Source organism: Cephus cinctus, unplaced genomic scaffold (assembly GCF_000341935.2).
Source record: "Cephus cinctus unplaced genomic scaffold, Ccin1 Ccin1_scaffold0007, whole genome shotgun sequence".
NCBI classification, from domain to species: Eukaryota; Metazoa; Arthropoda; class Insecta; order Hymenoptera; family Cephidae; genus Cephus; species Cephus cinctus.
The window spans coordinates 44,637-72,512 of NW_014332758.1; the positions used below are offsets into that span (position 1 = coordinate 44,637).

At 35.3% G+C, this 27,876-nt stretch overlaps 1 protein-coding gene and 1 non-coding gene across 7 annotated transcripts; both read right to left on the minus strand.

The window, feature by feature from the left end:
- Positions 1–4,352: 4,352 nt before the first annotated feature.
- LOC107268367 lies at positions 4,353–27,876 on the minus strand. Of its 6 annotated transcripts, none has more exons than XM_025084761.1 (6): positions 27,593–27,876; positions 27,073–27,384; positions 16,137–16,433; positions 7,402–7,502; positions 6,673–6,821; positions 4,353–6,302 (listed from the first exon to the last, which is right to left on the minus strand). In XM_025084761.1, exons 3-6 carry the CDS (start codon positions 16,219–16,221, stop codon positions 4,367–4,369), a joined length of 2,271 nt encoding a protein of 756 aa, XP_024940529.1. In that variant the 5' UTR covers positions 16,222–16,433; positions 27,073–27,384; positions 27,593–27,876; the 3' UTR covers positions 4,353–4,366. The 6 variants fall into 6 exon arrangements, with proteins under 6 accessions (XP_024940529.1, XP_024940603.1, XP_015596600.1 ...); XM_025084835.1 differs by having other exon boundaries at positions 4,353–5,705; positions 5,811–6,302; positions 27,073–27,876; XM_015741114.2 differs by having other exon boundaries at positions 27,073–27,876.
- On the minus strand, positions 11,339–11,410 carry Trnam-cau. The gene has a single exon. It is a non-coding gene; the product is annotated as a tRNA-Met (tRNA).

Sequence of the window (27,876 nt, forward strand, 5' to 3'; positions counted from 1 at the left end):
ACTAAAGCAGTGCCGTGAGTATACAAGTTCATTCTTTTGAAGCTAAGTCAGCACTGCCTAAAGGGGAAGGGTCTTGAAGCGTCGTGAGTCGTTTTCTTGTCGCGGGTAATTTTTTGGGGAGAAAGGTGAAAGCGTGGAAAAATTTCTTGAGAGATTCCTGCGGAAAAGACAAGTCAGCGGAAGGGCCCACTTGATTGCCAAATGTGGTTGACAAAAACAGGCCCCGCTAGTTCCTGCTAACCAGCGCACGAGCATGTACTCTGGGTCAGCATGACCCTTGAGTCTTATTGCGAAGGACCTCCAAAAGTATTTCCTTTATTTATGGCTGCTTACAAAGAGAAGGGTCTTTAGTACAAAAGGAGAAGATATACAAAGTATTAGGATGCTGATGTATAAGGGAACTAGGGTCTGTATATTACTGTGGCTGTATATTACTTCGAATATTAAGGGTTACTACTAATTGCGCCTTGAATTTCGCGGTATCAAATCAGGAAACAAGGAGCTCTAACATACCGAGCAACTGTGAGGCAATAGTGACGGCGCTCATTCGAACTGAGTTCGTCACACATTTACAAATAATTTAAATACTATTTAGAAATATATAAGTATCACGTTTACTTACAGAGCAGCAATAGTTATTTAAATTATTAAATGAGGATAAATAATATTCATATTAGATTGTAGTTGCAGGATTTATAATTTAAAAAATAATAAAGATAATCATACATACATTATATATTTACACTATGCTCTGGTTTTCGCATATTATTTTTTATTTACTTTAAATTACATATTTATGCGCTAGACTCTGTCACACGAAGGTGCTAAATTTTTACAAAAATACGTCTCGTGCTCAGAATATATAAAGTATTTTTAAGAATGGACTAAAAAATCGGATTATACAACTTAATAAACTCATTGCCGTGGAACTAATTGATAATGAATATAACATTAATTTTTTCTGCTCAGTATATTCTAAAACAATGAAGATTTTTAATAATACAATTTCAAAAGCGACCAAATATACATCATGCGAGAAATAATTTATGAAAGTCTTTTAAGCGATGTTTATAAGATTGATGTTTAAGATAGATTAAGTTGATGTATGTATGTATGTACACAGCAAGTATAATACGGCAGGGAATAAATGTACATGATTTTGATCATTCGTATAAGATAAATTACAATTATATTATATTATTGGGATACTTTGTGTGATTTGAAGTTATTCCGTCATAAGTCATAACTATCTTATATTAATTATAATTGGCACAATAAATATGATGATCAACATACGATACAGCTTAGTGTATAGAATTTGTAACAGTTGCATAGTAATTGCCTAAATGCTTTAGTGCCTTTTAGTCAAAGTTACATAAATGCGATAAAAGCATTTACTGTCAGAATCTGCAAAGTTCCAAATTTTGAACTAATCGTAGATATAGTACTGTCCTTTTGCACATACGAGCTGTGTTTAACCAATAGGACTTGGTTCCTATGACGATTTGCAGACAGATGAAAAGATACATGCTGATAAATATATTTTTAACACATGTTGGATGCGTATATGCATACATTGGGAGTTATTCAAAGTAAAATAAAACTAAGGATTATCATCTGTCGGACATTAATGTCGTGTGGTTTATTGATTTGTATTCGAAATCACATTTGACTTCAATAAATTTACATGCTAGTGCTAAGATATGTTATTACGTCGCTATATACAGGGTGTCCCACGACTTATTCCCCAACGGGCACTGGCATATTCTCCGTTGAAAATAGAACAAAATGCAATTTGTCCGAATGAAATCGGTTGCAGCGTTCTCGAGAAAATATACATATTCAAAATTTAGAAATATCATCATTTTAAGTAAGTTCCAATCATCACCAAAAGAAAACAATAGCAGTAGAAAAGGAAAGTGGCGGGCATTTGCTTCTGTGAACACATTAACTCAAGTAGAAACTGTAATATTATCATTAGACTATGAATTATCGAACATGAGACATGGTGATATTTCTAAAATTTTTAATATTTATTTTTTCGAGAACGCTGCAACCGATGTCATTCGGACAAATTGCATTTTGTTCTATTTTCAACGGAGAATATGCCAGTGCCCGTTGGGGAATAAGTCGTGAGACACCCTGTATAATTATAATTACAAACGATTCATTTTTAAATAAAATTATAAAATACGCCAAGTTTTCTGCATAGTTTTCTGCACGTATAACAGGGTGATGTAAAATAAGTAAATAAATAAAATAAAATGTAAAAGAGGGTTGCAATAATTTTTTCTCGTAATAGATGAAATGTCATCTTTTTAAATACAAGTGAATTTTATAATAAGTTTAAAATGAAGTTTCAAACAATTAAATAAATCTTAATATTGTCGAAGAATTGATACTACGTAATATGATATGTATAACAATGGAGATATTGATTGGAGATTCGAATATATAAAACCATAAATGAAATAAGTTAACGATATTTTGTTTTTTAATTATAATATAAATTAATATTTGCAGTGCTTTGTATAAATAATTTTTTTTTTGTATATGAAGCTCCCATTAAGTAATGGTCAGCACTCTGGACTTTGAATTCAACGATCCGAGTTCAAATCTCGATGAGACCTAATTTTTTTTTTGAACTCGCTTATGGTCGATCATCTTATCCAAGATGCTAAATACATTATTTTACTTTTCTATTATATGAGTAAAATAGAAACTTATACTATCGTGCATATACTTCAATTTTCATACAGTGAAAGATCGCATGAGTAGCATTTCTCGAAAAGCATATAAACAGAATGAAAATAATTCTTCTGGTACATTTACTTTTTCTGGAAATCTAAAATTATCTTTGCTTTTGCAATATTATCTAAAAAATTCAAACACAAACGTATTTTCCTTATGTTGACAATAAAAGTAACTACTACACCCACATAGAAATATATATCTATGAAATTAGATTAAATCTATTAAATTAAGCTATACACGTCATATATATTTTAGAGTTATTATATTTAGAATTTGCTATATGAGCAAGTATATGTATATGAAGTACATGCATGTATGAATGTAATGCATAAAATGGATTAAAGTATAAACATAATAAAATTGTTTTATAAATAACACATGATACATGAAACAACTAATGTTGTGGTAAATGAAACAATTGCTACGCATCTATGATCAATTAATCTTGTAGCACGTAACTTCTTATGTACACATGAATTCAATTTCCTCCTATAATAAAATATTGAACATGTTTAATCAGTTTACTGCAACAAGTTCTATTTTCATTGAGTTTCTTCAATCATTCTGGAATAAGTATGAATATTTATAAGTTTTTGCCTTTGTCACCGACTGAGCAGAATGTTAAAAATATATCTATGTGTACCATACAGCCCAAAATGTTCAGATATGTTGAATAGACGTTAAAAATAATGTAAAATAGAAATGGATTTTTATACGGTGTATGGATATTCTTGACGACACTTCGCGAAATTTTTGATAGAAACGCGTGAGAGCAAATATATCAATTAGTATATCCAATTTCATTTTTATAAATTTAAGTACGTATAGTCTACATACATACATATATGGAGATCTTGTTGGACGGATCGCATTCTTATAATATCAGTGTTTGACAATCAAGATTATGTTTCAATAGAGATGCAATAAAAATATTTGGAATATCGTCTCGGGGATCATTATATCGAGAGATTCTAAGTGTTCGCTTGGATTTCAAGTAGAGATATCAACAATAACAACAGCAATAGCCTTTGGGTATAAAGAAAGGATAAATCAATTCTTTATTCTTATGTACTTGCGAGATTCGTGTTTGGTTAATAGAAATCCGTGTAGTTTTCCTGGGAAGACAAATCATCGCGTTACTAAATCTTCATTAACATTGTTCAATTTAACTAATTATGTTTGTGTAAGTGCGACTTCTTTGTTTATGGAACATGATTGTCAATGTTGATATCTATGTTACATGATGTTTTTGCGTATAACGGATGAAAATTATTTAAAGATTCTTTATCACTACAGTAATTGTTGCTTAGAATCCTAGTTCTATTCGCATCCTATATAGTTATTGCGATCCCTACTTATAATTATATCTACTTATATCCCTCAGTCGGCCGTGTATCAATCATCTCTATTATTAATAATTGAGTTCAGCTCTTAAGATATTTCATGGTATTATTACTGTACGGTTTTTCGTAATCAAATTTAGAATATTCGAGTGCTTTCGATCCACGCAGCAAAAGCACCCTAAAAGTGTCTTTCGAACGTTCTGTGGAGGATTTGTGAATTTTTTAAGCACATAAAATAAATAATGAAAAAATTTCTCAAATTTATATATTTATTGTTTTGCGGTTTGCAACATTTTTTTTTCTATCGATCTCACTTTCATACATTTCGTCAAGAGAGTAACTATGGTAAGAACGGCACCGGAAAATGAAATTACTCCAAGAACCACAAGAACCATGAACCAACTTTTAAATGCCCCAATTCTATTGGAAATATCACAATTACAATTTTCGTGATCGGTTAAATTAAGCGCGGAAAAGTTCACAGGCCTTAATGAAATAACCTTAGGATCATTAAAAAGAGCCGACTTCTTTCTAGTACCAGTTTGTAATTTCTTCATGAATTTATACGAAATTGTATAAGTGAACTCCTGACCGCTGAACGAGCCTTTTGCACTGTAATATTGAATAAGAAGGGAATTTCCAATTGAGGTAACTGGAACTTGAATGTTGTTAATGTCAGAATGAGAAATATCACAGTAGGACCACATTAAGCTGTCATTAGAATTTAGACCACTGTAAATAGCAATCTCATTTCCGGAGCAATACTTCAGACTTACATTTTTTCTATGGTCAATTTCTAAGTCATCATTTAATTCATTCCTTACGATTTTCAATTGAATAAAAACCTTTTCCGAAGTCTTTCCGAGGAACCTATAGCTGCATAAAGTATTTGGTGGATACCAACTTTGAAGAGATTTCACATTGTCCCTTGGACGATCAAAGCTTCTGTAAAAAAACTCACAGCTCTTTTTGTAATTCACTTCCGCAGGTTCCGTCTCTTGCAAGGTCAATTGGAAACCATCATGCATGATCGTGCCGTCCCGCTCGGTAAAAAACTCAATAATAACATTTCCACCGCGAGATACTATATGAGGAAAATGACCTTCTCCACAAAACTTTGAAATTTCAAAAATTTTGCCATTTACATTTTCGTGCAAAGCAAGGTAATCTCCGATGCAGGCAGGCATCTCCAATTTTTCATGCATGTTATGTCTGCGTAGAAATCTCTGTTCGAACAAAGGATTCATTCTTTCATGATTGAGGCCTTTGTGTGCCCTTTCCATCCCATTTTTCAACCTGACGCTATCTTCACTCCTGTCATCGAGGTAGGTATTCAGAGCTCTTGAGTTACCTTCACTTTGAAAACTTAATTTTTCATAAGTATCCTCATTATCAAAAATGTTTTCATCAAGAAACTTCATTGTCGTACTTTCATGATGATTATCAGAATCCTTATGGCGTTGAGAGTGTATCGAATGGCGAACATCACCGGATTGAATTTGAGACATTCCATTACTATTAAAACGATCAAATTCCAAATCGCCTCCCCGCCAATTGGAATTATCAGCGTCACTTGTTCTCTTGTGTCCCATTCGCTTGGACTGTGTTCTGCCATAAGATTTACGCATTTTTAATTCGGACAATTTCTTTCTATGTCGTATACCCTTTACATTCTTTTTATGATTTCTAATTCTTAATGGCCGTTGTACTTGCCTAACATCCTGTCCAATAATAATCTCATCTTCCTCGTCTTGATCAAGGCTCTTTAAACTTCTAATAAGTCTTGGTTCTTCTTTATTTGATAAAATAGATTTGTGAGCCGAATTGACTTCGACGTGTTGTTCACAATTTTCGGTATGGCAACCGTCCTGGGACGTGTAATTCATCAAGTTAAATGAATCTTCTAAAACGCCGCCAATCTTGAACCTTCCTGTAACGGACTCCAGCGACATTCTGCAGGTGATACCGCGAGGATAGACTCCTGGGTAACCTGGAGACACAAGTTTGCACGTTCTTCGGTCATTTCTGCTAGAGCAGTTGAGTAGACACTCGTCTGACGATGGAGGCGGCCCATGATGCCTGTCTAATGCAAGACGTGTTGGTAAAATGGAAAATTGAGCAGAAAATATAACCGGATTCGCTGCAGCGAACTTCACCTCTGAATCCATTACGATAGCCAACTCTGGTCCTCGTCTTAAAAAAAGCCTGGAATGGAGATATAAATTAGATTCGTAAATTTATTTAAGGATTAATGATGCACACGTCTAATAACATGTAGTAAAAAGATACCGATATCATAGGAATATATATATTGTATATGTTTACATATATAACATTCATATAGATCATCGTGTATGTAACATAGTTTATGTCTATAAAAATTTACAAGCTAAAATAATTTTTTTCCGTGTATCAACATTTTTTGCACTATTTTATTGTATATTGTGTTGTTTGTACCATTTATATGTGTATTCTATATGGTGTATCCCATTTGGAATTCGTATTATCGGGCCTATCCCTATCAATTAAAACGATATCAGCTACTGACAATATATAACTACAGCTGTTTTTATACCTTGTTGAATTAGTAGTGACATGTCCACAGTATCGTCCTAGATCGCTACTTCGATCTTCTACGCTGTCAGATAACTGAATATAGGCACCCTCACACCTTGCGTTTTTCAGTACACCCACTTGTAGTCTCCGGATTCTCAGCTCAATAACCTAAAATAGGAAATTAAACATCATATTATTGGCAATATAGTACTTATATACATAAGTAACCATACATTACTAAGACGGAATGAATCAGCACTGTATATTTAACATTTCGTTAATGTCCCTGCCTATACCCGGGTACAAATTTTAGATAAGGGACGGCTCTCTGATTTATCATTTTACACGGTCCATAAAAGATCCCACATAAGAATCCACTTTTAGTAGTAATAGTATGGTAGCTCTTTTATTTCTTTCTTTGAAACATGGTTGCACACGTTGCTGAGAACCAGGAATTGGAAATTGAAAAGGCATTTGTAGCGTAAAAGTTATATGATAAACGGCTACAAATTAAACGTATAAATTGTTATTTATAAATTAATTAATAAATTGTTATTCGTTATATTACTTACAATGACTAAAATAATGTATTTTATATTAGTTATTTCTAGTCTCACTCTCACATTAAGGTTATACAAGCAAAACTTGGATATTCTATGATTAATCATACTATAGAAACGTGGTAGAAATACGATATTCTAATTATAATTATTAATTACAAATCTATTAATCCATAAAGAACTCTCACCTGAAGATCCCCGAGAGGTGCTCGAATTCTTACAACACATTTCCCCATTCGTCCTGTCCACCTTATCCATCCAACAGAATTTCTGATCGTGCGATTGCATCCTGAAAAGAGAGAAAAGTTTCCATAACAATTTCACACAGGGATTATACTATAACTAACGTTTCAGTTGACCTTTTTGAAAATCAAGGGTCTTCATGATTTATTCACCTTTAATCTACGGCATTATGCCGGATTAGTCACTTGGCACGTTTTGCTCATGCTAGTTAGTGTCCTGCATACCCCGCTAATCCGACAATTTCGCGGTCTATATCACCCTGTCTCCCAAAAGGGACTGACTCTTACCCATAAAGCTACCCCGCATTTATTCTGATAAATTGCCGTAAGAGATTTTGTTAAATGTTTACTAGTAATAATCCCCATACGTCCCTTCCTACCCATGACCAGGGTTTGGCTTGTTTTGCTGGTCTGTGCTGTGTAACATTGCAAGACTTTTTTGCAATCAAAATAATTTTCTCCACATGATCGAGAGATGATCTAAATCTAATTTTGTCTATTGTCTTTTGGCACATTGTTATACGTTATTATAACAAATAACAGGAATTTTTTTAATATTTAACAGGATTCTTTGAGTTTGAAAAAAAATCACAGTTATTCTTTACATTGAGAGACTTATTATTAGGTCTAACAATAGTCTAATTAATAACTAACTAATAATCTTATTAGTTGTATATCTAATTATTAAGTAATAGTCTTACATTAGAATTGATGATGTTAAAAATCGGAATAATTTCAAATTCCTGTTAGGTGATGATATAAAAGTTTCAGATTAAAATGGGAAATATTAAATAATTACTTACAGTTGAAAATTGCAAAATAAATATTTTGGCACGAGGCGAGTGATATAGTGCAAGCCACAGTCTGATAAAAATTCGCTTGCTATTCAAGAAGCAAGCATATTTGCTCATTGACGAATTACTTGCTAATGTAATTTCACAGTATCTGGGAAATTTTCCAGATTTACTGAACAAACAACTGGCAATGATACAATCAATTCCATTGAATTAAACTTCCATTCTGAAGTATCTTCTGACGGATTTTTTAAGGAATCTTAATTAGTTCCTGCTATATATTTGACTCTCGTAATATTTTTCTATACTTAATTAGAAGCTATAGATTTGGAAGTAAGTAAGTAATAGTTTCAATATTACCTATTTCAAAGTTAAACTGGAAAATCGGCATGTTTGAGTAAAAAAATTTCTCTACGTATAGCAGAGTAAATGTAAGTATAATGTGGCATTAAGTTCTTTTCATTGCGTATAGTAACTTTATATGTATATTCAGTTGCTCTAGAGATAGGGATTCTCACAAAGTTTCACTTTACACGAACTTTTTAGTGGTTCGTTTGTACGAAGGATTCTTCATAACTCTATCAACTCTTCACGGGAAAAGCTTTACTAGGACAATTAATGTAGATACAGTATTTTACGAGGATTTCGTCGGCTGCTTTTAAACTTATGTATGTAAAGTATATATTTGCCACATGGCCTGCATATCCCCCACAGATAATTACATCTGTATTTATGGTATCCGCATGGGACACTACAGGCTAAGGCGTTGACATAATCCATTGCTCACTTGCTGGTTGAAAGGGGACAGAAAGATAACGGTGAATATTTACCAACGAGATAATTACAATTACAGACTGCTGTCTTATTTTACTTTTCAATTTTAACATCTTCTTGTAGAAGGCAATTTTTGCGTTTAACTTACTTTTAGTGTACGCGATAAACACGAAAATGAATGAACCAATTTTAATGACATCGGTACCAACACAACCATTGGGATCTTCAGATGGTTTGAGCGAAAACAAATGATGAATGCAGGTTGTTCAGAAGATAGAGAGAAATAATTGTTGATCTATATAAACCCATACCGAGCAACGTCGTAGGCACCGCAAGAAACCGTAGGTGATTTTTTTAATCAGCTTGTATCGTAGACAACTCGTGTGTTCACTATAGATATTTATTATGTGTAGACCCTACGATTGCAAATTTTGTTATATGCCATGAAAATGATAAGTCATATAATACGTAATATATAATTATAATATAATATTTGTAGATTCCAGTGAGATTTCGAATAAATCATATCAATACTACATACATTCACTTTACATAATATCATGCTTGACAGAATACATATCCATTAATACTTATTAGGCATGTCAATTTGGCTATCAACGTCCCAATACATCAACAATTAAGAAGGTAGAAACTGTCGATACTCGTACAACCAGTTTGTATCCTGAATGGGAGGCCAAGTTAAAATTATAATAAATTCATAGCGTATGATAAATATTTATTGAAAAAAAAAAAAAACGGAGATTATTCTTCTTGTTAGTATAATGGAAATGATTTTCAATATTGTGCATCGGACTAAATGAATCAAGCATTGCATATCAGACACATATTATTGATATTGAAATGAAGTCTACAAAACGTGTTAACATCTGCAAACATGTTTGACTACAATATTGACCATTATGCAATGATATACAAAATCTTATTCGCCAGCAGCAATTTAAGAATTTAAGACCGGATTGTAATTTATCGTGCCTTTTCTCCTTTGCGAGAGCAACCAGCCAGCCACCGTCCAACGATTGGTTTCGCTAGATCGAAGTTTTCGTGGAAGGAGTTGGAAGGAGTTAAGTCAGGAAGGTTTTTCAGTGAAACGGGCTGCTAATGGACTTTTCGTTTCGAGTCGAAGAACTTTCGGCTCCGCCATGTGGCACGGTTGTCCCGCGCAAGATCTTAAATGCCGATAGCACGATAGAAGACCTCGTAAAATCGATCACGCCACATTAAAAACTGCCTTCCGTTAGTTTATTATAAAATCAGAGCCGTGTTTGTGGTGAGTCTTTCTAAGGAAGTTACGAGAAGTAGATTAGATAAACGAATTGACACTACACGGAATGCAATTAACAGGACTTAATTAGAATTTTATGATCTTACCGATCGGATAGATCATATGGAATTAAGTTTCCTATAAAATTCAAGCGAATCGTCTTTCGATGAATGCGTGCTCAATGTTTTATTGGGTATCGGATTAATCCCACAATTCTTTGAGAATAGGTTTTAACAATCTCGAATTTCTATGCTGTAATTGGAATTTATCATCTATAATCGATTCTAAATGTTATGTAACCATTACTTTTTCACTGCGCTGAAAGGGCCGTAATTTCATTATTTCCTTCAAATCGCACGTTGATGTGAATTGTTGTGAAATAGCGAATTCAGCTGGCATCATTTCTGGTTTATAGATAAATTAAAAACGAACTGATTTTGTCGCGATATTATGAGATACTTATATGATTAGAATAATACAAATTTTCTCTATCTTATAGTCATTTGGACATAATAATTCTAAATAAGGAATATTTTTGCGAAAAACAGCTATATCATCTGTGTGAAATGATCAACGCACAAGATCATGCACAATTACACATGATCATATTAATGTAGGTGTGTTTATTTCTATTCTATTGGATTACTGGCAAACGAAGTCCCTATGGAATTTCTGGTTATCGTTGCGAAAAGAAGTATGGCTGCCGGTAGCATGGCATTTATTATTTCTGAATATTCAATACGAAAGTCGTGAAATAAAATTTGAAGTTTTAAACACTTCTTATCTATTAATTGTCTATCCAAAAGTTCAATTTCATTAATCATACATATTCTTCATACACAACGATTGCTTAATCAAGAAAATAAGACAAATATTATATCGTCATTATTATGCGTTTATTTTCAACATGCTGTTTGCACGATACTTTTCTGCTATACTTTATTAGTAATTTTCACTCACATTCACTTTATTTTTAGAAAATGCATATAATCACTGGCCACTTTTAGCAAATAAAAAGTATCTTTCTCTCGTCTAGCAGAGCGTGGTTTCGATCCACGGACCTCTGGGTTATGGGCCCAGCACGCTTCCACTGCGCCACTCTGCTTCAGTGATATAAAAAAATAATATGAGTTAATAATAGATAATAAAAAAGAATATTCAAATAATAAGACTTACATGTACTCTATTTATTTATCGCGCCATAGAATGTTTATAGAGTACTTGTTAATTATGAAATTCTAAAGTATCACGTCACAACAACAAAAATTAATAAAGAAAGAATTTATGCAAAAGGATAAGTATATTTTAAAAAAACATGAAATCAGACTCTATGCATGGTGCAGTGGAAAAGTGGTGATAAAGTTGGCTCGCAACGTATATTTTACCCATAGAAATCTTATCAACATGTTTGAATGTACGTATTATAATCATATACATATTTTGCATAACTGGTCCTGCTAGTAATTCGTCGTATAATCGCATGTATCACCTCATTTTCAGTATATTAGTAACATTTAATATCACTAGTAATTGCATTTCGCTTGATATTGACGTGGTACGTGCTTAATTATATTGTCGTCTAGTCATGCATAATGTTATTATGTTTGTACATTATACTCTAGTTTAATGAATCCCGGTATAATTATCCTTGCATCCAAACATCTATGGATCACTATTCGATGACAGTATCAGGTATACTGAACAATATAGTATATGTAAGTTCGGAATAAGCAAAAGCAGCTGAAGGCGGTTATCAGATAAAAAGCTTAAATAATCATGTATTAAAATTTCTGATAATTCCAACTGAGCAATCATGAAGTTGATTTTGATTCCTTATACAGGGTAAATCAAAATGCGTAGCACAACCAGGAATGGTCTAGTTTCTCAAAAAAAGTCAGTTGGAACGACTGAATTAAATTTTTTCACATAATGTGTCACTTTCGAGCAAATAGTCAGTTTATCTGCATAGATGCACTGTGATCAAACAGCGTGAAGTAAAATTCTTGTTAAAAGTACCTATGGTTTCATGTACAATGTTACATGCATTTATGGGCAGCATCAATTAAATTGAAATACTTCTTTAGAATATTGTTTTTAATTAGTTATAATTGACAAATTAAAAATACGCTCCTAAAATGTATTAGCAAGAGAAAAATTCATTTAGAGAAAAGGTTAATTAATATGTTGGTTTAAAAAGATCAAATTAGTATAGCTTTAGTTTGAATATCGGTATACTTATCATTTTTATTTTGACTCTCAGTTATATCAAACTTTTGAAATGATATTTTTACTGAAATCTATAAAATTATTATGGATTTAAATATTACGATGTTGGAAATGTGTTGTTCAGTCGTAAATGCAAATGTATTCATCAAATATGTAACAATGAGACAATGTTTTTTATGCATTTCGGTTATTAAATTATTCGACAGACGTTTATAGAACATTATCACACGATATCGAATTATCGATATTTCAACTTACGTTTGCGGAACCATAAGGATATAAATTCGAGTTCGAGAGGTCATTATTACAAAAAAACCACTCCTTCGTTCACAGAGGTCCTACGTCCACGTGATACTTTGACAGCTATCTCGTTATCACGTAATCTTGTGTGTAGTTAAAGTAACTTAGATGAATCCCGTACACACAGTATACGCACATATAATCAAATGTATGTCCATACAATAGAAATAAAACTTAATCCTTAGAAAATTTAAAACCAAATAATATACCCAACTTGAAAATAGTCCGTTTTAATTGGCTTTATCGCCAAATAGTAATGAAAGCTATAAATCAGCTTGAATCTCCAATCGTACCTGGACTGAATCGAACGAAATTGGAACCTTTCGTAATCTGCGATCTTTGGAAATTTCGCGACTTACGATCGGACATGAATGATTGCGCCAAAAGCGGAAAACGACGATAACCCACAACTTCCTGAGATCAGATGGAACTGGAATATGTAACTTTAGACTTTCAAAGATTGGAAAGGGGACACTAATTTACCAATTCCAAGTCACAATCCACTAATGAATGCAGTAGATACATAACCTATGGATTTAGAACTTCATGCAGTATTAGTTTTAGTTACTTCCTATTAGACGTGTCGAATAATCGTAATTTTTTTTGTTGAAAATTTATATTTATTTTGACGTTGCAAAATTTGCCGTCACATTTCTAGGGTTAGCTCTCGCGTTTTTAGGCGTGACGCATTACCGCCACGCACTCTAAACACCATCACGGCAACACATTCCATGGGTCCTAACATAAATTCGTATATTTTGTTAAACTAACTCTTTTCGTATCTTAACTTCTCTTATAACGCGACATTGCGGACGGAGCGGAGAGCAGACAGAACACCCAGCAAACACCAGGCACCGCCGAACAGACGCCATGAGGGAACGTGGACGATCGCCGGGAAAGAATCCCGGGTCCAGCCATACCGAGACGACTGCGACTAGTGGAGGACGCGCCTTCGCACCCGTAAAGCCAAGGCAGCGAGGAGGATGATCCCGTGGACCCTACCGAAGGGACAGCCAGGAGGCTGTCTTAATATTACGATCCAGGGAAGAAGAGTTACCGTCGAGAACCGGTCCCGTAGATGGGGAAACGTGCACCTCGATGGAGTAACAGCATCCGCATCTTGAGGCAGAGCCAAGGAACCTCGTCGGGGATAATCGCTATCGTCTAATATAGTATCGATAATGTAATGTTAATTATCTGCTAACGTTATATTTGCCATATCGTCCTATCGTGATGTAAGGGGACTCCTAACCAAGTTTAAATTATGGCGCGCGAATAAGTTCGGCAGAGGGCCCAACGCGTTAGAATAAGGGTGGGGATGTCACCACCTACCGAGCGTACGCGAGCCTATAGATCGCTCTCTGGCTGGTTGTCCGTGGTGGTGAATAGACGTCCTAGAAATTGGGTTAATACCATTGAGTTCTAAGGTTCGATTAACGTGAAATTTTCCTAGCAATCTTGCCGTTTACTACCGCTCTCGAATCCTTTTGATTCGGGACTATTTTCGTAATCGGGAAAACTCCGTGGTTATCGTCTCCCTTACTATTGTATCGAAAAAGTTTATAATTTAAATTAGTATTATTGCGTTCTAATTAATAGAGTGATTTTCTGGATCCTGGAGTGTGGCCACTGAGCCTACGCATCGTTACTGCTTCTTAATATCGGGACGTACGTTAGTCTATATTTGCTATCGTCTTACTTTGTTTCGATTCCTTGAAAGAATTACGCCTCTGTAAATTTACCTGTTTCTTATTTATTTCATTCTCGCGAATATTAGTTTTATTCACCATTGCCGTATTACTGTTATATCTGTGCTTTCTTCTGTTCAAATTCCGATGTACGGTGATATGCCATTGCTTAGCGTTCTTTAGGAATAGTGCTATCGTAATACTCAAACCTTAGGGCTATCGGTCCATGAAGGGTGCGCTATTAGCTACGCCAGTGTAATAAAGTTGTTAGGGCTATCGTACGACTCTTACACGACACGTACTGTACCTTTTGTAATCTATACTCGACCGATTTTCGGCATATCACTATCGTTATTAATATTGTCCATATTGTAGTACACCACTTTGTTCTTTCGTGCCCGAGTATCTCACGTAATTGGGGACCTAGCTATCGAGCGGTCCAACCTACTGCACTTATTGTTTTATTGATGTCCTAATAAAAAGGGCTTTATTATAATTTGTTGAAATCCTATTTGATTACTTTCGTGATTTCGCTAGCTCCCAATCCAAGAACCCTGCCCCTCTATCATTGTGTTCCACGGTGAACAGGCTGAGCTAGTGTGTTGTCGACCGAATTTTCGTGAGAGAGGTTACCGGTTACCTTGTCTCGTGAAATCGGTATTCCTAGAGAATACCTGGCGCCCAGGTCTTCTATCGGGTATAGTCTCGATTGGTGCTCTCTCGAGAATTCGTGTACTTGTGACGGGATATTTTAATTCTTCCGCAATCAAGGTTTTCACGTTTTCTATTACCGAACAAAATTTACCGTTACAGTATGTTGCGAAGTATAAGAGAAAAACAAACATTTGAGATTGATTCTAGCACGAATTCGACTTGAGTAGTCGAGAGTTTTGCGCTGTAGAAGCCCTTGACCCCCCGGACCCTCGCGATACTTAAGCACGTTTCACTGCACCACGCTATGCTTTTAAAATATGTCGCTCTTAAGCGTTGTATTCTCTTACTAGAAAAATTAACAGTCAACATACTACTACTTAACTCAGAGTGTACTATATATATACATATCTACTTTACATTGCGATTATAAAAAATATTGGGATAACAATTTACGCAATAATAAAAAATTGAAGTGACCTTTCAAGTACGTAAATTGCATTTGACAAGATTACATTACAAACTGTATAATACGTGTGGATATTGACGTGAGAATTATGAATATTCAAGACTACTTTTCAAGACGAAAAATTGCTCCAGTTAGTGGAGAACACTGTAGCACTTGAAATAATTAATCAACGCGTATGTATGCTACATCACGAAACCTGTATAGGCTCTTATCGCGGGAGTTCCTGTTGCGTAACAATCGACATGTGAATCTAAAGAAACTAGACACTAATGGAATACCAGCTTGAGAGCAATACACATCATTGCGTTATGTTATACCTTATTAATTCTTATATCTAATATACCGTTCATTAAAAATAAGAATGATTATACTGATTATAATTAATGACGATAGGTACTTGGACTAATGACGTATTATTACGTTTCTTGTACAGTCGCTGTAAAAATTAAATGTTTTACTGTCTTTAATACAATTAAATGATCATTCGTGAAACGTACCTTTCGCATCCATGAATGCCCAGCAAATATCTGTCAACGGGATAGACAGCATTGCGCAAAAGTACAGTACAACGTTCCATTTCATTTTCGTTATTCGAAAATTGTCCTTGGCAACACGTCCTGAAGTCCGTTTCTCCTCCGTTTAAGTTGGCTCAGCAGCCTCTCTCATCTTTTCCCCGCACTTCTCTCCTCTTGCTGGTCTCGCTCGAGTTCTCCTCGTATTGTGGACACCCTCTACCAGAGGGAAGGGTACGTTGGTAGCACAAGAAGGACGAGGGCTTATCACGCAGATAACACCTATAAAACAAGCAGCCGCACGGTAAACACCAGCACTTTTGTGTAATTAACCGGCCGCTAATCTTCAGCCGCGATACCACTTGATACCGAATGAAAGCGCACGGACCATTCGCCATGGCCAACAAGAGTTTCATGATTTCCTAAACTATGCAGACATGCTTAATCGAATACAAATGGCCGGTGCGTAAATTTGTTTATGAAAAAAAAAAACAAATTTCAACAAAATATCTTGCAGTTTCATCTGACTGATCTGGTACAGTAGCCAACATTAACATACTATATATATACATATATTCCTTGCTTTATACATATTGTACTGATGGAAATAATGCAAGGTAACATTTAAAGGATCATAATTTAAAAATGTTAATGTTAATATAATATTATTTCCATCTAAATATTGTTGTTTAAAGTAAAAAAACAACATTACGTATGGGATGTCCTGGTATGTCGGTCAGTATTTAGAAATATGGGTATTTTAGTTTGCTACTAAACAATTGAAATATTTGCTCACCGCTTGTTAGAAAATAAACCTTCTTTCATCAACTACAATGATGCAAGTCTCTCCCATATTGTAAATGATAGTTTCAAAAATGTTTATAGGACGTTTATGTAACGTTTATAAAACTTATAACATCCGTTAGACTATTAATGGGCATCATTGATACTTCTGTGCTGTATACGACAACAAGGAGAAGCGACCATAAGACTATAGGATAGACAGAATTCATGTTTCTTTTATTTCCATTCCTGTTGTAACGTACTCGCACGTATCGCGTGATATAAAAAGGTTTCTTCCGGTTCGAGAAGGTCATCCGGAATGATAAGAATGAGCACCCATATCGCACGTATGGATCGAGGAATAGGTCGCCTTTCGAATTCTATTCAGCTATATGTGTATACGTGGTACAACAAGAGTATTCTCAGGTTCCGTTAAGAAACGTGCGCGAACCGATGAGCTTAGAAAAACAGCTCACGGTCGAACAACGCGCGAGAGCGATGGGCTTTAAAAAGTTTTTCCCACAGGATCCACGACGAAACTCTGGACCTGCCGGCATTACCCTGAAGAATACTGAAGGATAAAACAACAGATAATCATGATGCTCCTTATTCTCGTGGCAAAGCGCAATTGACAAGACCACAGGAGAATTACGGAGTTCTCTGGTTTCCCACCACCTATTCTTCCTCACTGTTCAACCCGATATTCAACATTACATTTTATCTATCACATATTTTCCCTTCCACAGTAAACTTCCTTAACAATCGCAACTGTCTTTGCGACTTCCTTGGCTTCTACGTCTATAGCTTCAACAGTTCGTATTTCTAAATTGTACCGCAATAACACTTAAGCACTCTGCCGAACGTCTAATTTCTTCTCTGCAAATGGCACCCTTAACCCCCTCCTAAGACTTCATTAGGTCGTTTTAATTAGCCTAGAATCTCTTGGCATCCTTTAATTAGTCGCCTGACGATCTTAGAATCCTAATCAAGGCACGATTCAAACACTTTTCTTCTTTACTCTTTCACTTTGACATTTCCACATGTTTAACCACCATAATCATCGCATCTTCTTTTTTTTCACGTATTTTTGGTTCTTTTTTGTATCGCACAGCTTCCACCCACACATGATTGTGAGAGATAATGCGGTTATTCTACCAAGGCTATTAGGAACATCAGACTCCCCATTTAGAACTTTGGAAACCGACACAATAGGGCCAAATTACGGACGTTGTAAAGTTTGCGTCCGAAGGAACATAGGCTGAGTGAAAAAGCAGCGACCTGTCACGTAGCTACTAATTCCGTCGCAAAAAAGTCAATCACGATTGGAAGGAGTGATAGGGATGAAAGGAGGGGGGGGGGTGCGGGACAGGGAGTAGCAAAAGCGAAGAGGCGGGTTCTCTCGAGACACGGGACGGGTAATTTTAACGGCAATTACCAGATCCAATTGGGAGTTGAATAGACGGAGAAGGGCTTACACGACAACGTGACAGAGAATTGGCTAGACCGAGAGGTCAGAACTCTCAGGGTGAGACACAAAGTTCAACGTTGCGGTGGCCAAAGGACGCCAGTCACCGAATTAGAACCTGTTCGAGAGAATCTCGATGGAAATGGCACCGAAGCAAGAGGTCAGTACCTCTGGTTCATATACACTGCGCCACCGTTATACTTGTCTTACCCTTTATTATATACATATTAAAATTGACCGAAAAAGTTGAAAATTCTTGCTTGTTTAAGCAATAGATTAAATAAACTGGTGGTCTATCTATTAGTATATCTGTTCGGAAATGAACTGTGTCAAGAAAAATTCACTTATTATTTATCCCCGGACAAGAAAGACCTTTATTAATTGGGCTTTAGCGACACTAGAAATGCTATTGGCTCGGTCCTTTGGGACTCTACGTTAAAATAACAGACAAACTGGTCTTCCTTTTGCTCCGAAACAGCCTACTTCACTTAAGAGTTATTGCCTTTTTTTACCGAGTTAACAGGAGCCGATTCTCTCAAGTTTACCGCCATGCGTGGCCTTACTTACGAACGGATATGCAGTGGTGCATAACGCATTTACTATACATATACAGAATTTGTGAAACTCGTTGGGTCTCTGCAGAATAATATTTCATAAGAATGGAAACAATTTCTGAGTTTGTAATTCATATTAAGCCGTTGGTACAAGTTAACACTTTGAGAATTAACAGTTAGCAGATCTACTATGATCCTGCACTATATGTATACTTAGGATATCAATTATATTGTTAAACGGAAAAAAAATTGTATTTTAAATATAATAAAAATAATTGAAAAAGTCGGTAAGCGAGATTCTAAAGAATTTCGTTTTAATGCTTTGAAGTATATTATACATATTTCCCTACCATCGAGATATTAGAAATATGGTACTCGGGGGTTTTTGGGATCACTAATTACGAATCTGGAATCAAAACCCAGAAATTGAAAATAGCGGATCCAATATGGCTGACCAAAATACAAAAAGGAGCTTCATGTAGATGAAACTCGGTACTCAGGGATACTCAATACAAATTAAAACTCGTTTTTGAATTTAGGCCGCCATATTAAATCCGACAATTTGAATTTCTGAATTTCGATCGCGGACTCGTTATCACTGTTATCAGCAATCCAAAAAACCCTGAGTATCGAGTTTTACCTTGAATGAAGGTATTTTTTCTATTTCTATCGCCATGTTGGAACCGCCATTTTGAATCTGAAGATTTTTACTTCAGATCCGAATTCAGTGAATCTTAAAACCTCCGGGTATCAATTTTCGCTTGAATCGGACGTAAATTACTATGTTTCTTTATAGAGTTGCCAGGTGGTACTACTGACTAGCACCATGCTTCAAAGGCTTGATACTATACTATTTCCTTACTGACCTACCATTCGTATGAATACATTATAGGGCTTGTTATAGTATAGTGTGTGCAATGTATAGTAGTAGAAATGTAAGTAACAGATACGTATTGACTTGGATGAATGCAAGAAGAAAGCCACCAAGTATTTTTTACTTACAGTTAGACCTGGACTTTATACATATACATATGTATACTGTCAAAACTAAGTTCTGTAAGAACAGCAATGGAACTAAAAGTGAATGCGACATATTCTAAATGATAATCATATCAAAAGTACTTACTCCCCTATCGATAACAACGCTTTGATTAAATTTACTGCCGTTTTGTACAAACCCGAGGAAAAATGATTAGATATAATCAGAGTTATGATCAGATCTTACTTACCAGATCCGAAAAACGACCTGATCTGATCATCTAGTCATAGGTGTATGTACATACAATAACTTAATAATATATGATTAGGCCGGGTCAGTTTTTAAAACTGATTATATCTGGTGGATTAAATACGATCAAGTCTGATCTTACAGATAATTTTTTCTGAGAAAGTGGAGAGATTATCAAAGTCTCAGAAAAATATTGAATTTTGTTATATAGAAACATAAGAATATCGTAAGATTTAACATGCATAACAATTTCGTTATATTGTTTATTACATTATTTCTTCGCTTATTGTATAATTTTTATTAATTAGATTGATATGCAAATATTTAATATCAAAAATATATTTGGAACGGCTCTTCAAATTTTGTTCAATCAATATAATACTTTTCCAATGCTTGTATTATTTCTTTTTTTGTTTTTAAATATGTTCTTCATTGTATTTTATTGTAAAGAATCTCGAGAGTTAAGAAACTAAAAATTTACACACTATCAACAAAAGTATTCGGAATTAAAATGCTATAATTTAGTCGGGAATTTAAGATTTAATAACAATAATTCCATCTTAAGTAAAACACGTCATCTAAATGAAATATTGAAATGAAAAAATTGCATATGCATACCAAATGCTAATGTTATCTTGCTATGACAATAACAACACAGCCTCTAATCCATCTGAACAACACTTTCAATTATGTCAACAATACACGCGTTATCCAAAATATTTTTAGTCAAAGTGTGCTACCATTTTTCAGTGTATTGGCAAACATATTCCTAAAGTATATATTATCATTGAAGATGAAATAGCTTCAAGCTATGGACTAAATTTAAATTAAATTTATGTTAGCGGCGCGATAATAGTAGAAGGCATAGAGAAGAATTTGACACCAAAAAAGAAATTTAAAAAAATATAATTTTTTCGGAATTAAGAAAGTGGATCCCATTGAAAAAACCCATTGAATCTTCTATATAGTACAGATATACGCAAATCGTTCGGTCATCTGTTCTATCCCGTGAGAGTAGGTATCGTTAGATATCGCAGTCCATCTACGAAGGGTCATTTGAAGACCCCTCTGATCCCATATTCCTTTTGCATGATATATTGAATATAGTGCGGTTGAAGAACATAAATGAAATTCCAATATTGGAAAACATATGTACGGTTATTCAAGATAAGATCACCAAATAAAGTCAGCCTGCCCATTTGATACTTGTGATACGAACAACTTCAGTTTATGCATTTGCCCTAAATAAACTAAATAACTAAATATACTTAAAAAGTACGTAATATATAAATTGTGAAAAAATCAAATCTCTATCTCTGTATTGCACTATACACATTTTATGTAGTATGTTGCCGCCTGAAAGGCGAAGCTTCGTGTTATTAACTATTATTTATTACTGTTTTTATACTAGTGATGAAGCAGTGACAACTGTGCGACATAACGATACGCGTAGCTATAATATTTATTATACCTACAGTGTGTCTCGTTAGAAATAAAAAAAACTATCGTATATAGGACATTTGTCTAGAATTTTTTTTACAGTCCATCATTCATTGTCATCGTCAAGAAGGAGAAAGAAAAACATTCGAAGCGAATCCTACCTAATGCGAAGTAAAAAGGCACTGGCGTGGAAAAGCGGAAAACAATTACAGGAAGCCTTTATGAGCGGTGAAGTGTGCGGAGTGTCTATGGAGGGGACAGGGAAGAGGAAATAGGGTGAGAAAAGGATAACAGTGGGGGATGAGCTGAAACGACCAAAGGAAACAATGAAGGATACCGACAAGCTCGTAAGAAGCGAAGTTCAAGTTCCGTGCAGAAGCGGCAAAGACGGAATAATGCTTGGACGAGCAGCGGTGTAGGAAAAATCCAAAAACTGGAAAAAAATTCGATAGAGGAAAACTCACAATAGCTGAGAATCCTAGGTTCAAAAATAATAAGAATACTTTCTGGAACGATCGAAATTCGTATGTTTTTCTTCTGTATGTCTGAACACTGATAGTTATTGGGAGGATCTGTACTCGTACTTTATTTACAGGGACAGAGGAAATTTTGGGTTATTTGATGGATAAAGTCTTTCTACGTTAATCTACTTGTAACTTCTTATTCCTAGATAATGTATGTATTTCTGTAAGTTTCTGTGGTTTTGGCAACTTCTTGCGAAGTTTCTCAAGCGGAGTATCATGTGCTTTCCAAGTTTGGATCGTGTGGAGGAATCGTAAACGCGCAGATGTCCTTCCTATTAAATTCGAGACATTAGTGGAAGCCCTTAAAGCCTGTTTCTGGATGCACTTCATGATTTGCAATTGGAGAGAATTTCCCGCGTGTTTGTAATACAAGATTGGATGTGGGTCTTGCTGTAGTTCTTGGCCAACAGGAATCGTAGGGGTGGTCGTGAGAGGTTAAGGCAAAACTTTTCATATCGCGAAGAGACTCTCGGCAGATCATCTGTCGGCAGGAAATTGACGATTTCGTATAATAAATTGTCCAATTTACATCGGCGAGGGGCCGAATAATAAGTTTGAATGGTGCCGCCAATTGAATTCCTGCGACTCGTAATTAATCGAATTATTAGATTGGTCGGCTCCTTGATACTTCGCTTATAGGACGAAGATCTTGGACGATTTGGGTCGCCGTATTAAGGATGCTTAATTGTTTCACTTTTAGGAAAATTATCTACTACGTAACATTACTCGCAATCCCCCTTATCATCTTTGACAGTTTGATTCAATTCTTCCGAAGCGCGAAATACGAAATCATCCAGTGATGAAATTAGTTCCTTCGAATCTTAAATTAAATATGCAGCTATATATATATATATTCACTTCAATTTCTATCCGATATAAAAATCAATATCACTTCAAAATAAAAGTATTAATCAAAAGGCAATACTTCAACGTAATATGTATTAACGTAGCGTTCATTGAGTCTTTATATCAATCTTGAGAGTTTCTTCTTTCATTGTTTGCGAGCTCGACACGTGATAGACATATCAGTCGGTTACACTCGAGAATCAAACACACTTGAATACAGCTCGAAATCTCACTTGAGATGTTCAAGACATTTGAGACATTCGAGATGATTTCTATTGTCGCCTCGATAAAAGCATATAAAAGTATACAGTAAGGAGTGGAGTGTCGTTCGCCGAGTGCGAAATGATCAAAATTTCTTCAGACTTCAAGATTCCGGCTATTTTAAGCAATTGTTAAGTGGCTTCTCCAGCTCAACCGGACGCATTTACACACGAGTATCTCATCACGCGAGCTTTCACAAACCTGGACACGCGTCGGTTAACTCAAGTCTATCAATGACTACTTAGTCGCCGGTTACGTCGGGTTATCGGTATTCTTGTATACTGTGTACGTATATGTATATGCACCACTTAGATGGCGCCAGTGTCTGAATGATTGAGCGTTCAATAAATCAATCGTATGAGAATAATTAACGGGTGGGAAATTACATTGACTTTTAGAAGAGTCCGATCAACGCAAACAAAAGTGTTGAAATACTTCTTTGTGTATCCTGGGAAATGACATCGACGCGCAGTGGGACTTTCTCTGAGTCTTTTCTTTTCTCGTTTAGCCGAGCACTTCTTGCATGCACTCGGGCGTCTATCGAGTCACACTCGTTTCTTTGTTGTGGAATGCACTCGCGTAAAATTCTCCTTTTGTCCGAGTGCTATTCCCGTTCGCTCTTACCGAAAATGCCTCGACGTGTATAAATAACGATATTTGCTTTTGGTTGATTAATGCTCGCGCTTGGCACCCATTAACGGCTACCGAAGCTGGATCGATTGATTGCCTTCGTTTCTTCTGTGTACTAGGTAGGAATTAATTTTGAGGATGTTAATGAGGCAATAGTAGCAGCGACCACGAAGTTGGAACAGAACGAATATTTATGAAATCGTTACTTGTTTTTCAATCTTGGTATTTGTAGTTTGGTAACAAGATCTATCCCGTTTTGAATTTCTTTTGTGATTATTTAGTGTCAATGAGTCCTCCGAACTCAGATTTGATATCATGACTGAACCTTGTACGAGAACTTTTTTATTGATATATCTTTCTGTTAGGGAATAAATGCAGCAAGTGAATTAACATTAAAATCCTTACTTTTTACATCCTTACTTTCGGTACGTACAGATACAATTTATTATCAATATTGTGGATGGAACAGGTTTCAAATTCGGGGGACCACGTTCGACTATTCATTGTCGAATCGCAGCGTCAACGGTTACTGTCAGTATCGCTTTTGAAAATGGTCGATTCGGTGCGTCCCTTAGGTATACTTTCCACTCTTTGAAAGTGTTCTGGGATTCTTGACTCAGAGGAAGATAAATGCAGTGTATCCTGTCGTCTATTAAGAGTTTTTCGTGACCGCATGTACAATGGTCAGCCATCCCACGCAAGATAAATTCTGAATGAGGCCAGTTACGAGAAGACCTTTCGACTAACATAAAATTTAGAAACCACCGAATCCCCATTGCACGGCAATCGTTATAGCGATTTATTTCGACAAAATTCTTAGGCAGGTGATCACCTTCGATATTTAGTAGTCCTGATAAATTCATGCGCAAGCGTAATATGACATAATAAATAACGAGCGATAAGGGACTTTCTCATAATCGGTTGCCATAACGGAATGTATCTATAAGCGGTAAAAAAATGTATATAGCGTAGAAAAATTTACCAAGACGAGTGGGTAGGCTGTGTGAAGCTCGAGTTTAATAGTCCGAAAGATAGGGAGAGCACGTAATAAGAACGATAACAAACGAGTGAACGAAGATGATAATGACGGTTATGATGATTACGATAAACCGATAGAACCAAAAGCGCCGCGCCGCGATTACGTGGGCGCGTCTGAACAATTTGCCCAACTACCTGTTTCAGATAAGCTTCAAAACATCACTTGAGTTTGTATCAAAACTACAATCCTTTTTACATGGTTCCTCTTTAACGGTAATCCTTCCATTCTATTTCTTGCCGTATAGTGCGGCACTTCCATGACGCAGTTGCTGTCATTCGTCAGACCTATCAAAATCAGTGTAACATACGGTGGGCGTAATGGTCACAGTGCTCACCAAGTTATTTGTAATTTGGACGTGTACTAATAAGCGCAACGCCAACAAGCGCGACGCTGTCAAGAGCTACGTATGGCATTTTATTAATAACTTATCGGCTTGGGTAACTAGCCGACGGATTACTCGATTCTTCTAAAATTGTAAAATATATGTCATCCAGTGGCATTCACATAAAAAATATGATAGGTGTGAGCCATGTAAATTGAAATCTTTTTAAATTATCTTTACTAGTGCGAGTAGTACTATACACCGAATATGAGTACAGATATGAATTACCTTGTGGGAAAGTTATTGCGTAATATGAGTGCATTAGTAAATATAAAAAATTGTTAATTATACATACGGACATGATGATGCTTCATGTAACGGGTATGCAAATGACGTACATTATATTTGTGAGAAAAAAATGTGTTATTGTTAGTATACAGGGTGGGGCATTTATAATGACCAGGTTAATTTTTTTGGAAACGGAGCCAGATATAAAAAAATATTTCAGACAGAAGTTATAGGGTTTCAAGGAGGACGGATGATTTCATTATTGAACTCCTTCCTGAGTGCTGGTGTTAAGATAATTCGAAGGTCAACTTTTATTTTTTCAATGGGACGATGCAATACTTCTTCCGGAAATCAAAAGAGCATTCAATTTTGAATCTAAAAGTAGAAGTACACTAATCATCCAAAATCTACAGGTGATGAGATATTTTTAAAATATGAAAAAATATCCGTTCTAGGTAGCCGCCGTGTTTACCTGGGAAATACTGTGTACGCGGCTTAAAGCGTGATTCTACAAGAGCCATTAGCTGGCGCTCCACTAGGATTCGAACTCCTTGTGGAATAGCGCGAAGGGGAGATGAGGGAGAGGGGATAGTAGATAGTAGATCCCAGGTAATGTAGAAAACGGATATTTTCCCTTATTTTTGAAACATCTTATCACTTGTCAATTTTGGGTCATTAGTATACTTGTACTTTTAGACTCAAAATTGAAGGTTCTTTTGATCTCCGGAAGAAGAATTACATCCACCCCTTTGAAAAAATTAAAATTGATCTTCGAATTATTTTAACGCCTGCACTCAGGAATAAATACAACAGAATCTTTCGTCCCTATTGAAACTATATAACTTTAGTCTGAAATATTTTTTTATATCTGGCTTCGTTTAAAAAAAATCGACCTGCTCACTATATATGCCCCACCCTGTATACTTTAATGTTGTCAGGAAATTTGGTTTTAAGCAAATAAATGATATTGTCAAGTTTTCGAGATGTGTTACAAAGAGAGACTTGAGCTCATGGTAGGATCAACACGGCACTGTGTTTACCATGATTAATTGGCAGTCAAGTGAGCTTCAATTGAGATAATCGGTTTGTTCGAGTGTAACGATACCGTAAAGCCTGATTTACGCATTGTTGTCTTGAATGGCGAATAGAATCTACGTACATTTAGCATTGAAAATGTTCTTGATATGCAAATTAAGGCGAAGACTCAAAACTATATTCGTTGAAATACGTAAAAGGGAGAGCTATGGAAACAGTTCAAGAGAATACGGATTAGAGTTGTATTAAAGTTAGATAATAAATTGTGCAGTTTAGTAACGATAAGAACAATAAAAATATACGAATACTTATTAGTATAATTATCACAGTCTTTGCTGTTAAGCGTTAAGTAGCTTATGTTTTTCGTAAATTTAATAAAAAACATTTATATATTGTATTATATATTGTGGACTAGAATTAGTTTGCGTCAATTAAATATGCATTTAAGAAAATTAATCAGGATTTAATAAAGAGAAAGTTTATGCTAATGTAATAGCGAGACTTACCTCTTCTAATTGTATCGTATCGATTTTCATAAATTTTTTGTTTCATTTAATATTCACGGTTTTGTTATTGTCAGGCCCTTATCATTAATACATTTACAATATTTGCGCAAACCTAATGCACATTAATTATGAGTTGTCTTTTTTTAAATACAATATCTTCCTTCACTTCAGTTCTTTGTGGTCCTGACATATATTCCGTATATTCGCTCAATATTATTTTTCCCCTCATTTATTTTCGCAGTCGTTTTATCGACCGTCTGAACGTTTCTCCAAAGAATTCTCACGCAAGAAAAGATATTCGTTCACGCGATCCTTATCCACAAAAAAAAAACAAACGTATTCTATTACAAATTAAAGAAATTCATGGCAAAGTAAGAAAATTGGAGCGTAATCGCTTATTCGTTCCCAAGAAAAATACTATTAAATACTATTTAAATTGGTAGCTACCAAAACTTCTCAACTAATAAATGTATCGTTATAGCCAAAAAGTAAAAAGTACAGTGTTCACAAATATTCATACGGTATGCCTTCACAAATACACAGTTTCGAATTTCGGTGCATTTCGCGCGCGCCCCTTTGTCACAGAAAGTTCGAAATTAGCACGATCCCGTACGCAGCCAGTCACTGCTACTGAATTCGCAGTATGACGCTACTCTCTCCTTTCGACGTAGGAAAAAGTTTCTGGGTGGTGGCAGAGTTCATGAGGGGTTCGTGCACGTGACACTTTTTATCGGGAAATCACACGTGTCATGCGAGATTATTGGCCTTTGTGAAAGATTTGACAAATGGTCCACCGCATATGGC

Excerpts from the sequence above, each read along its gene's own strand:
- LOC107268367 (XM_025084761.1), bottom strand. The coding sequence starts at position 16,221 with ATGAAATGGAACGTTGTACTGTACTTTTGCGCAATGCTGTCTATCCCG. Across the intron at positions 6,822-7,401 it reads CACCTCTCGGGGATCTTCAG|GTTATTGAGCTGAGAATCCG; the intron begins GTGAGAGTTCTT and ends TTCCTATTTTAG. Across the intron at positions 6,303-6,672 it reads GTCACTACTAATTCAACAAG|GCTTTTTTTAAGACGAGGAC; the intron begins GTATAAAAACAG and ends TCTCCATTCCAG.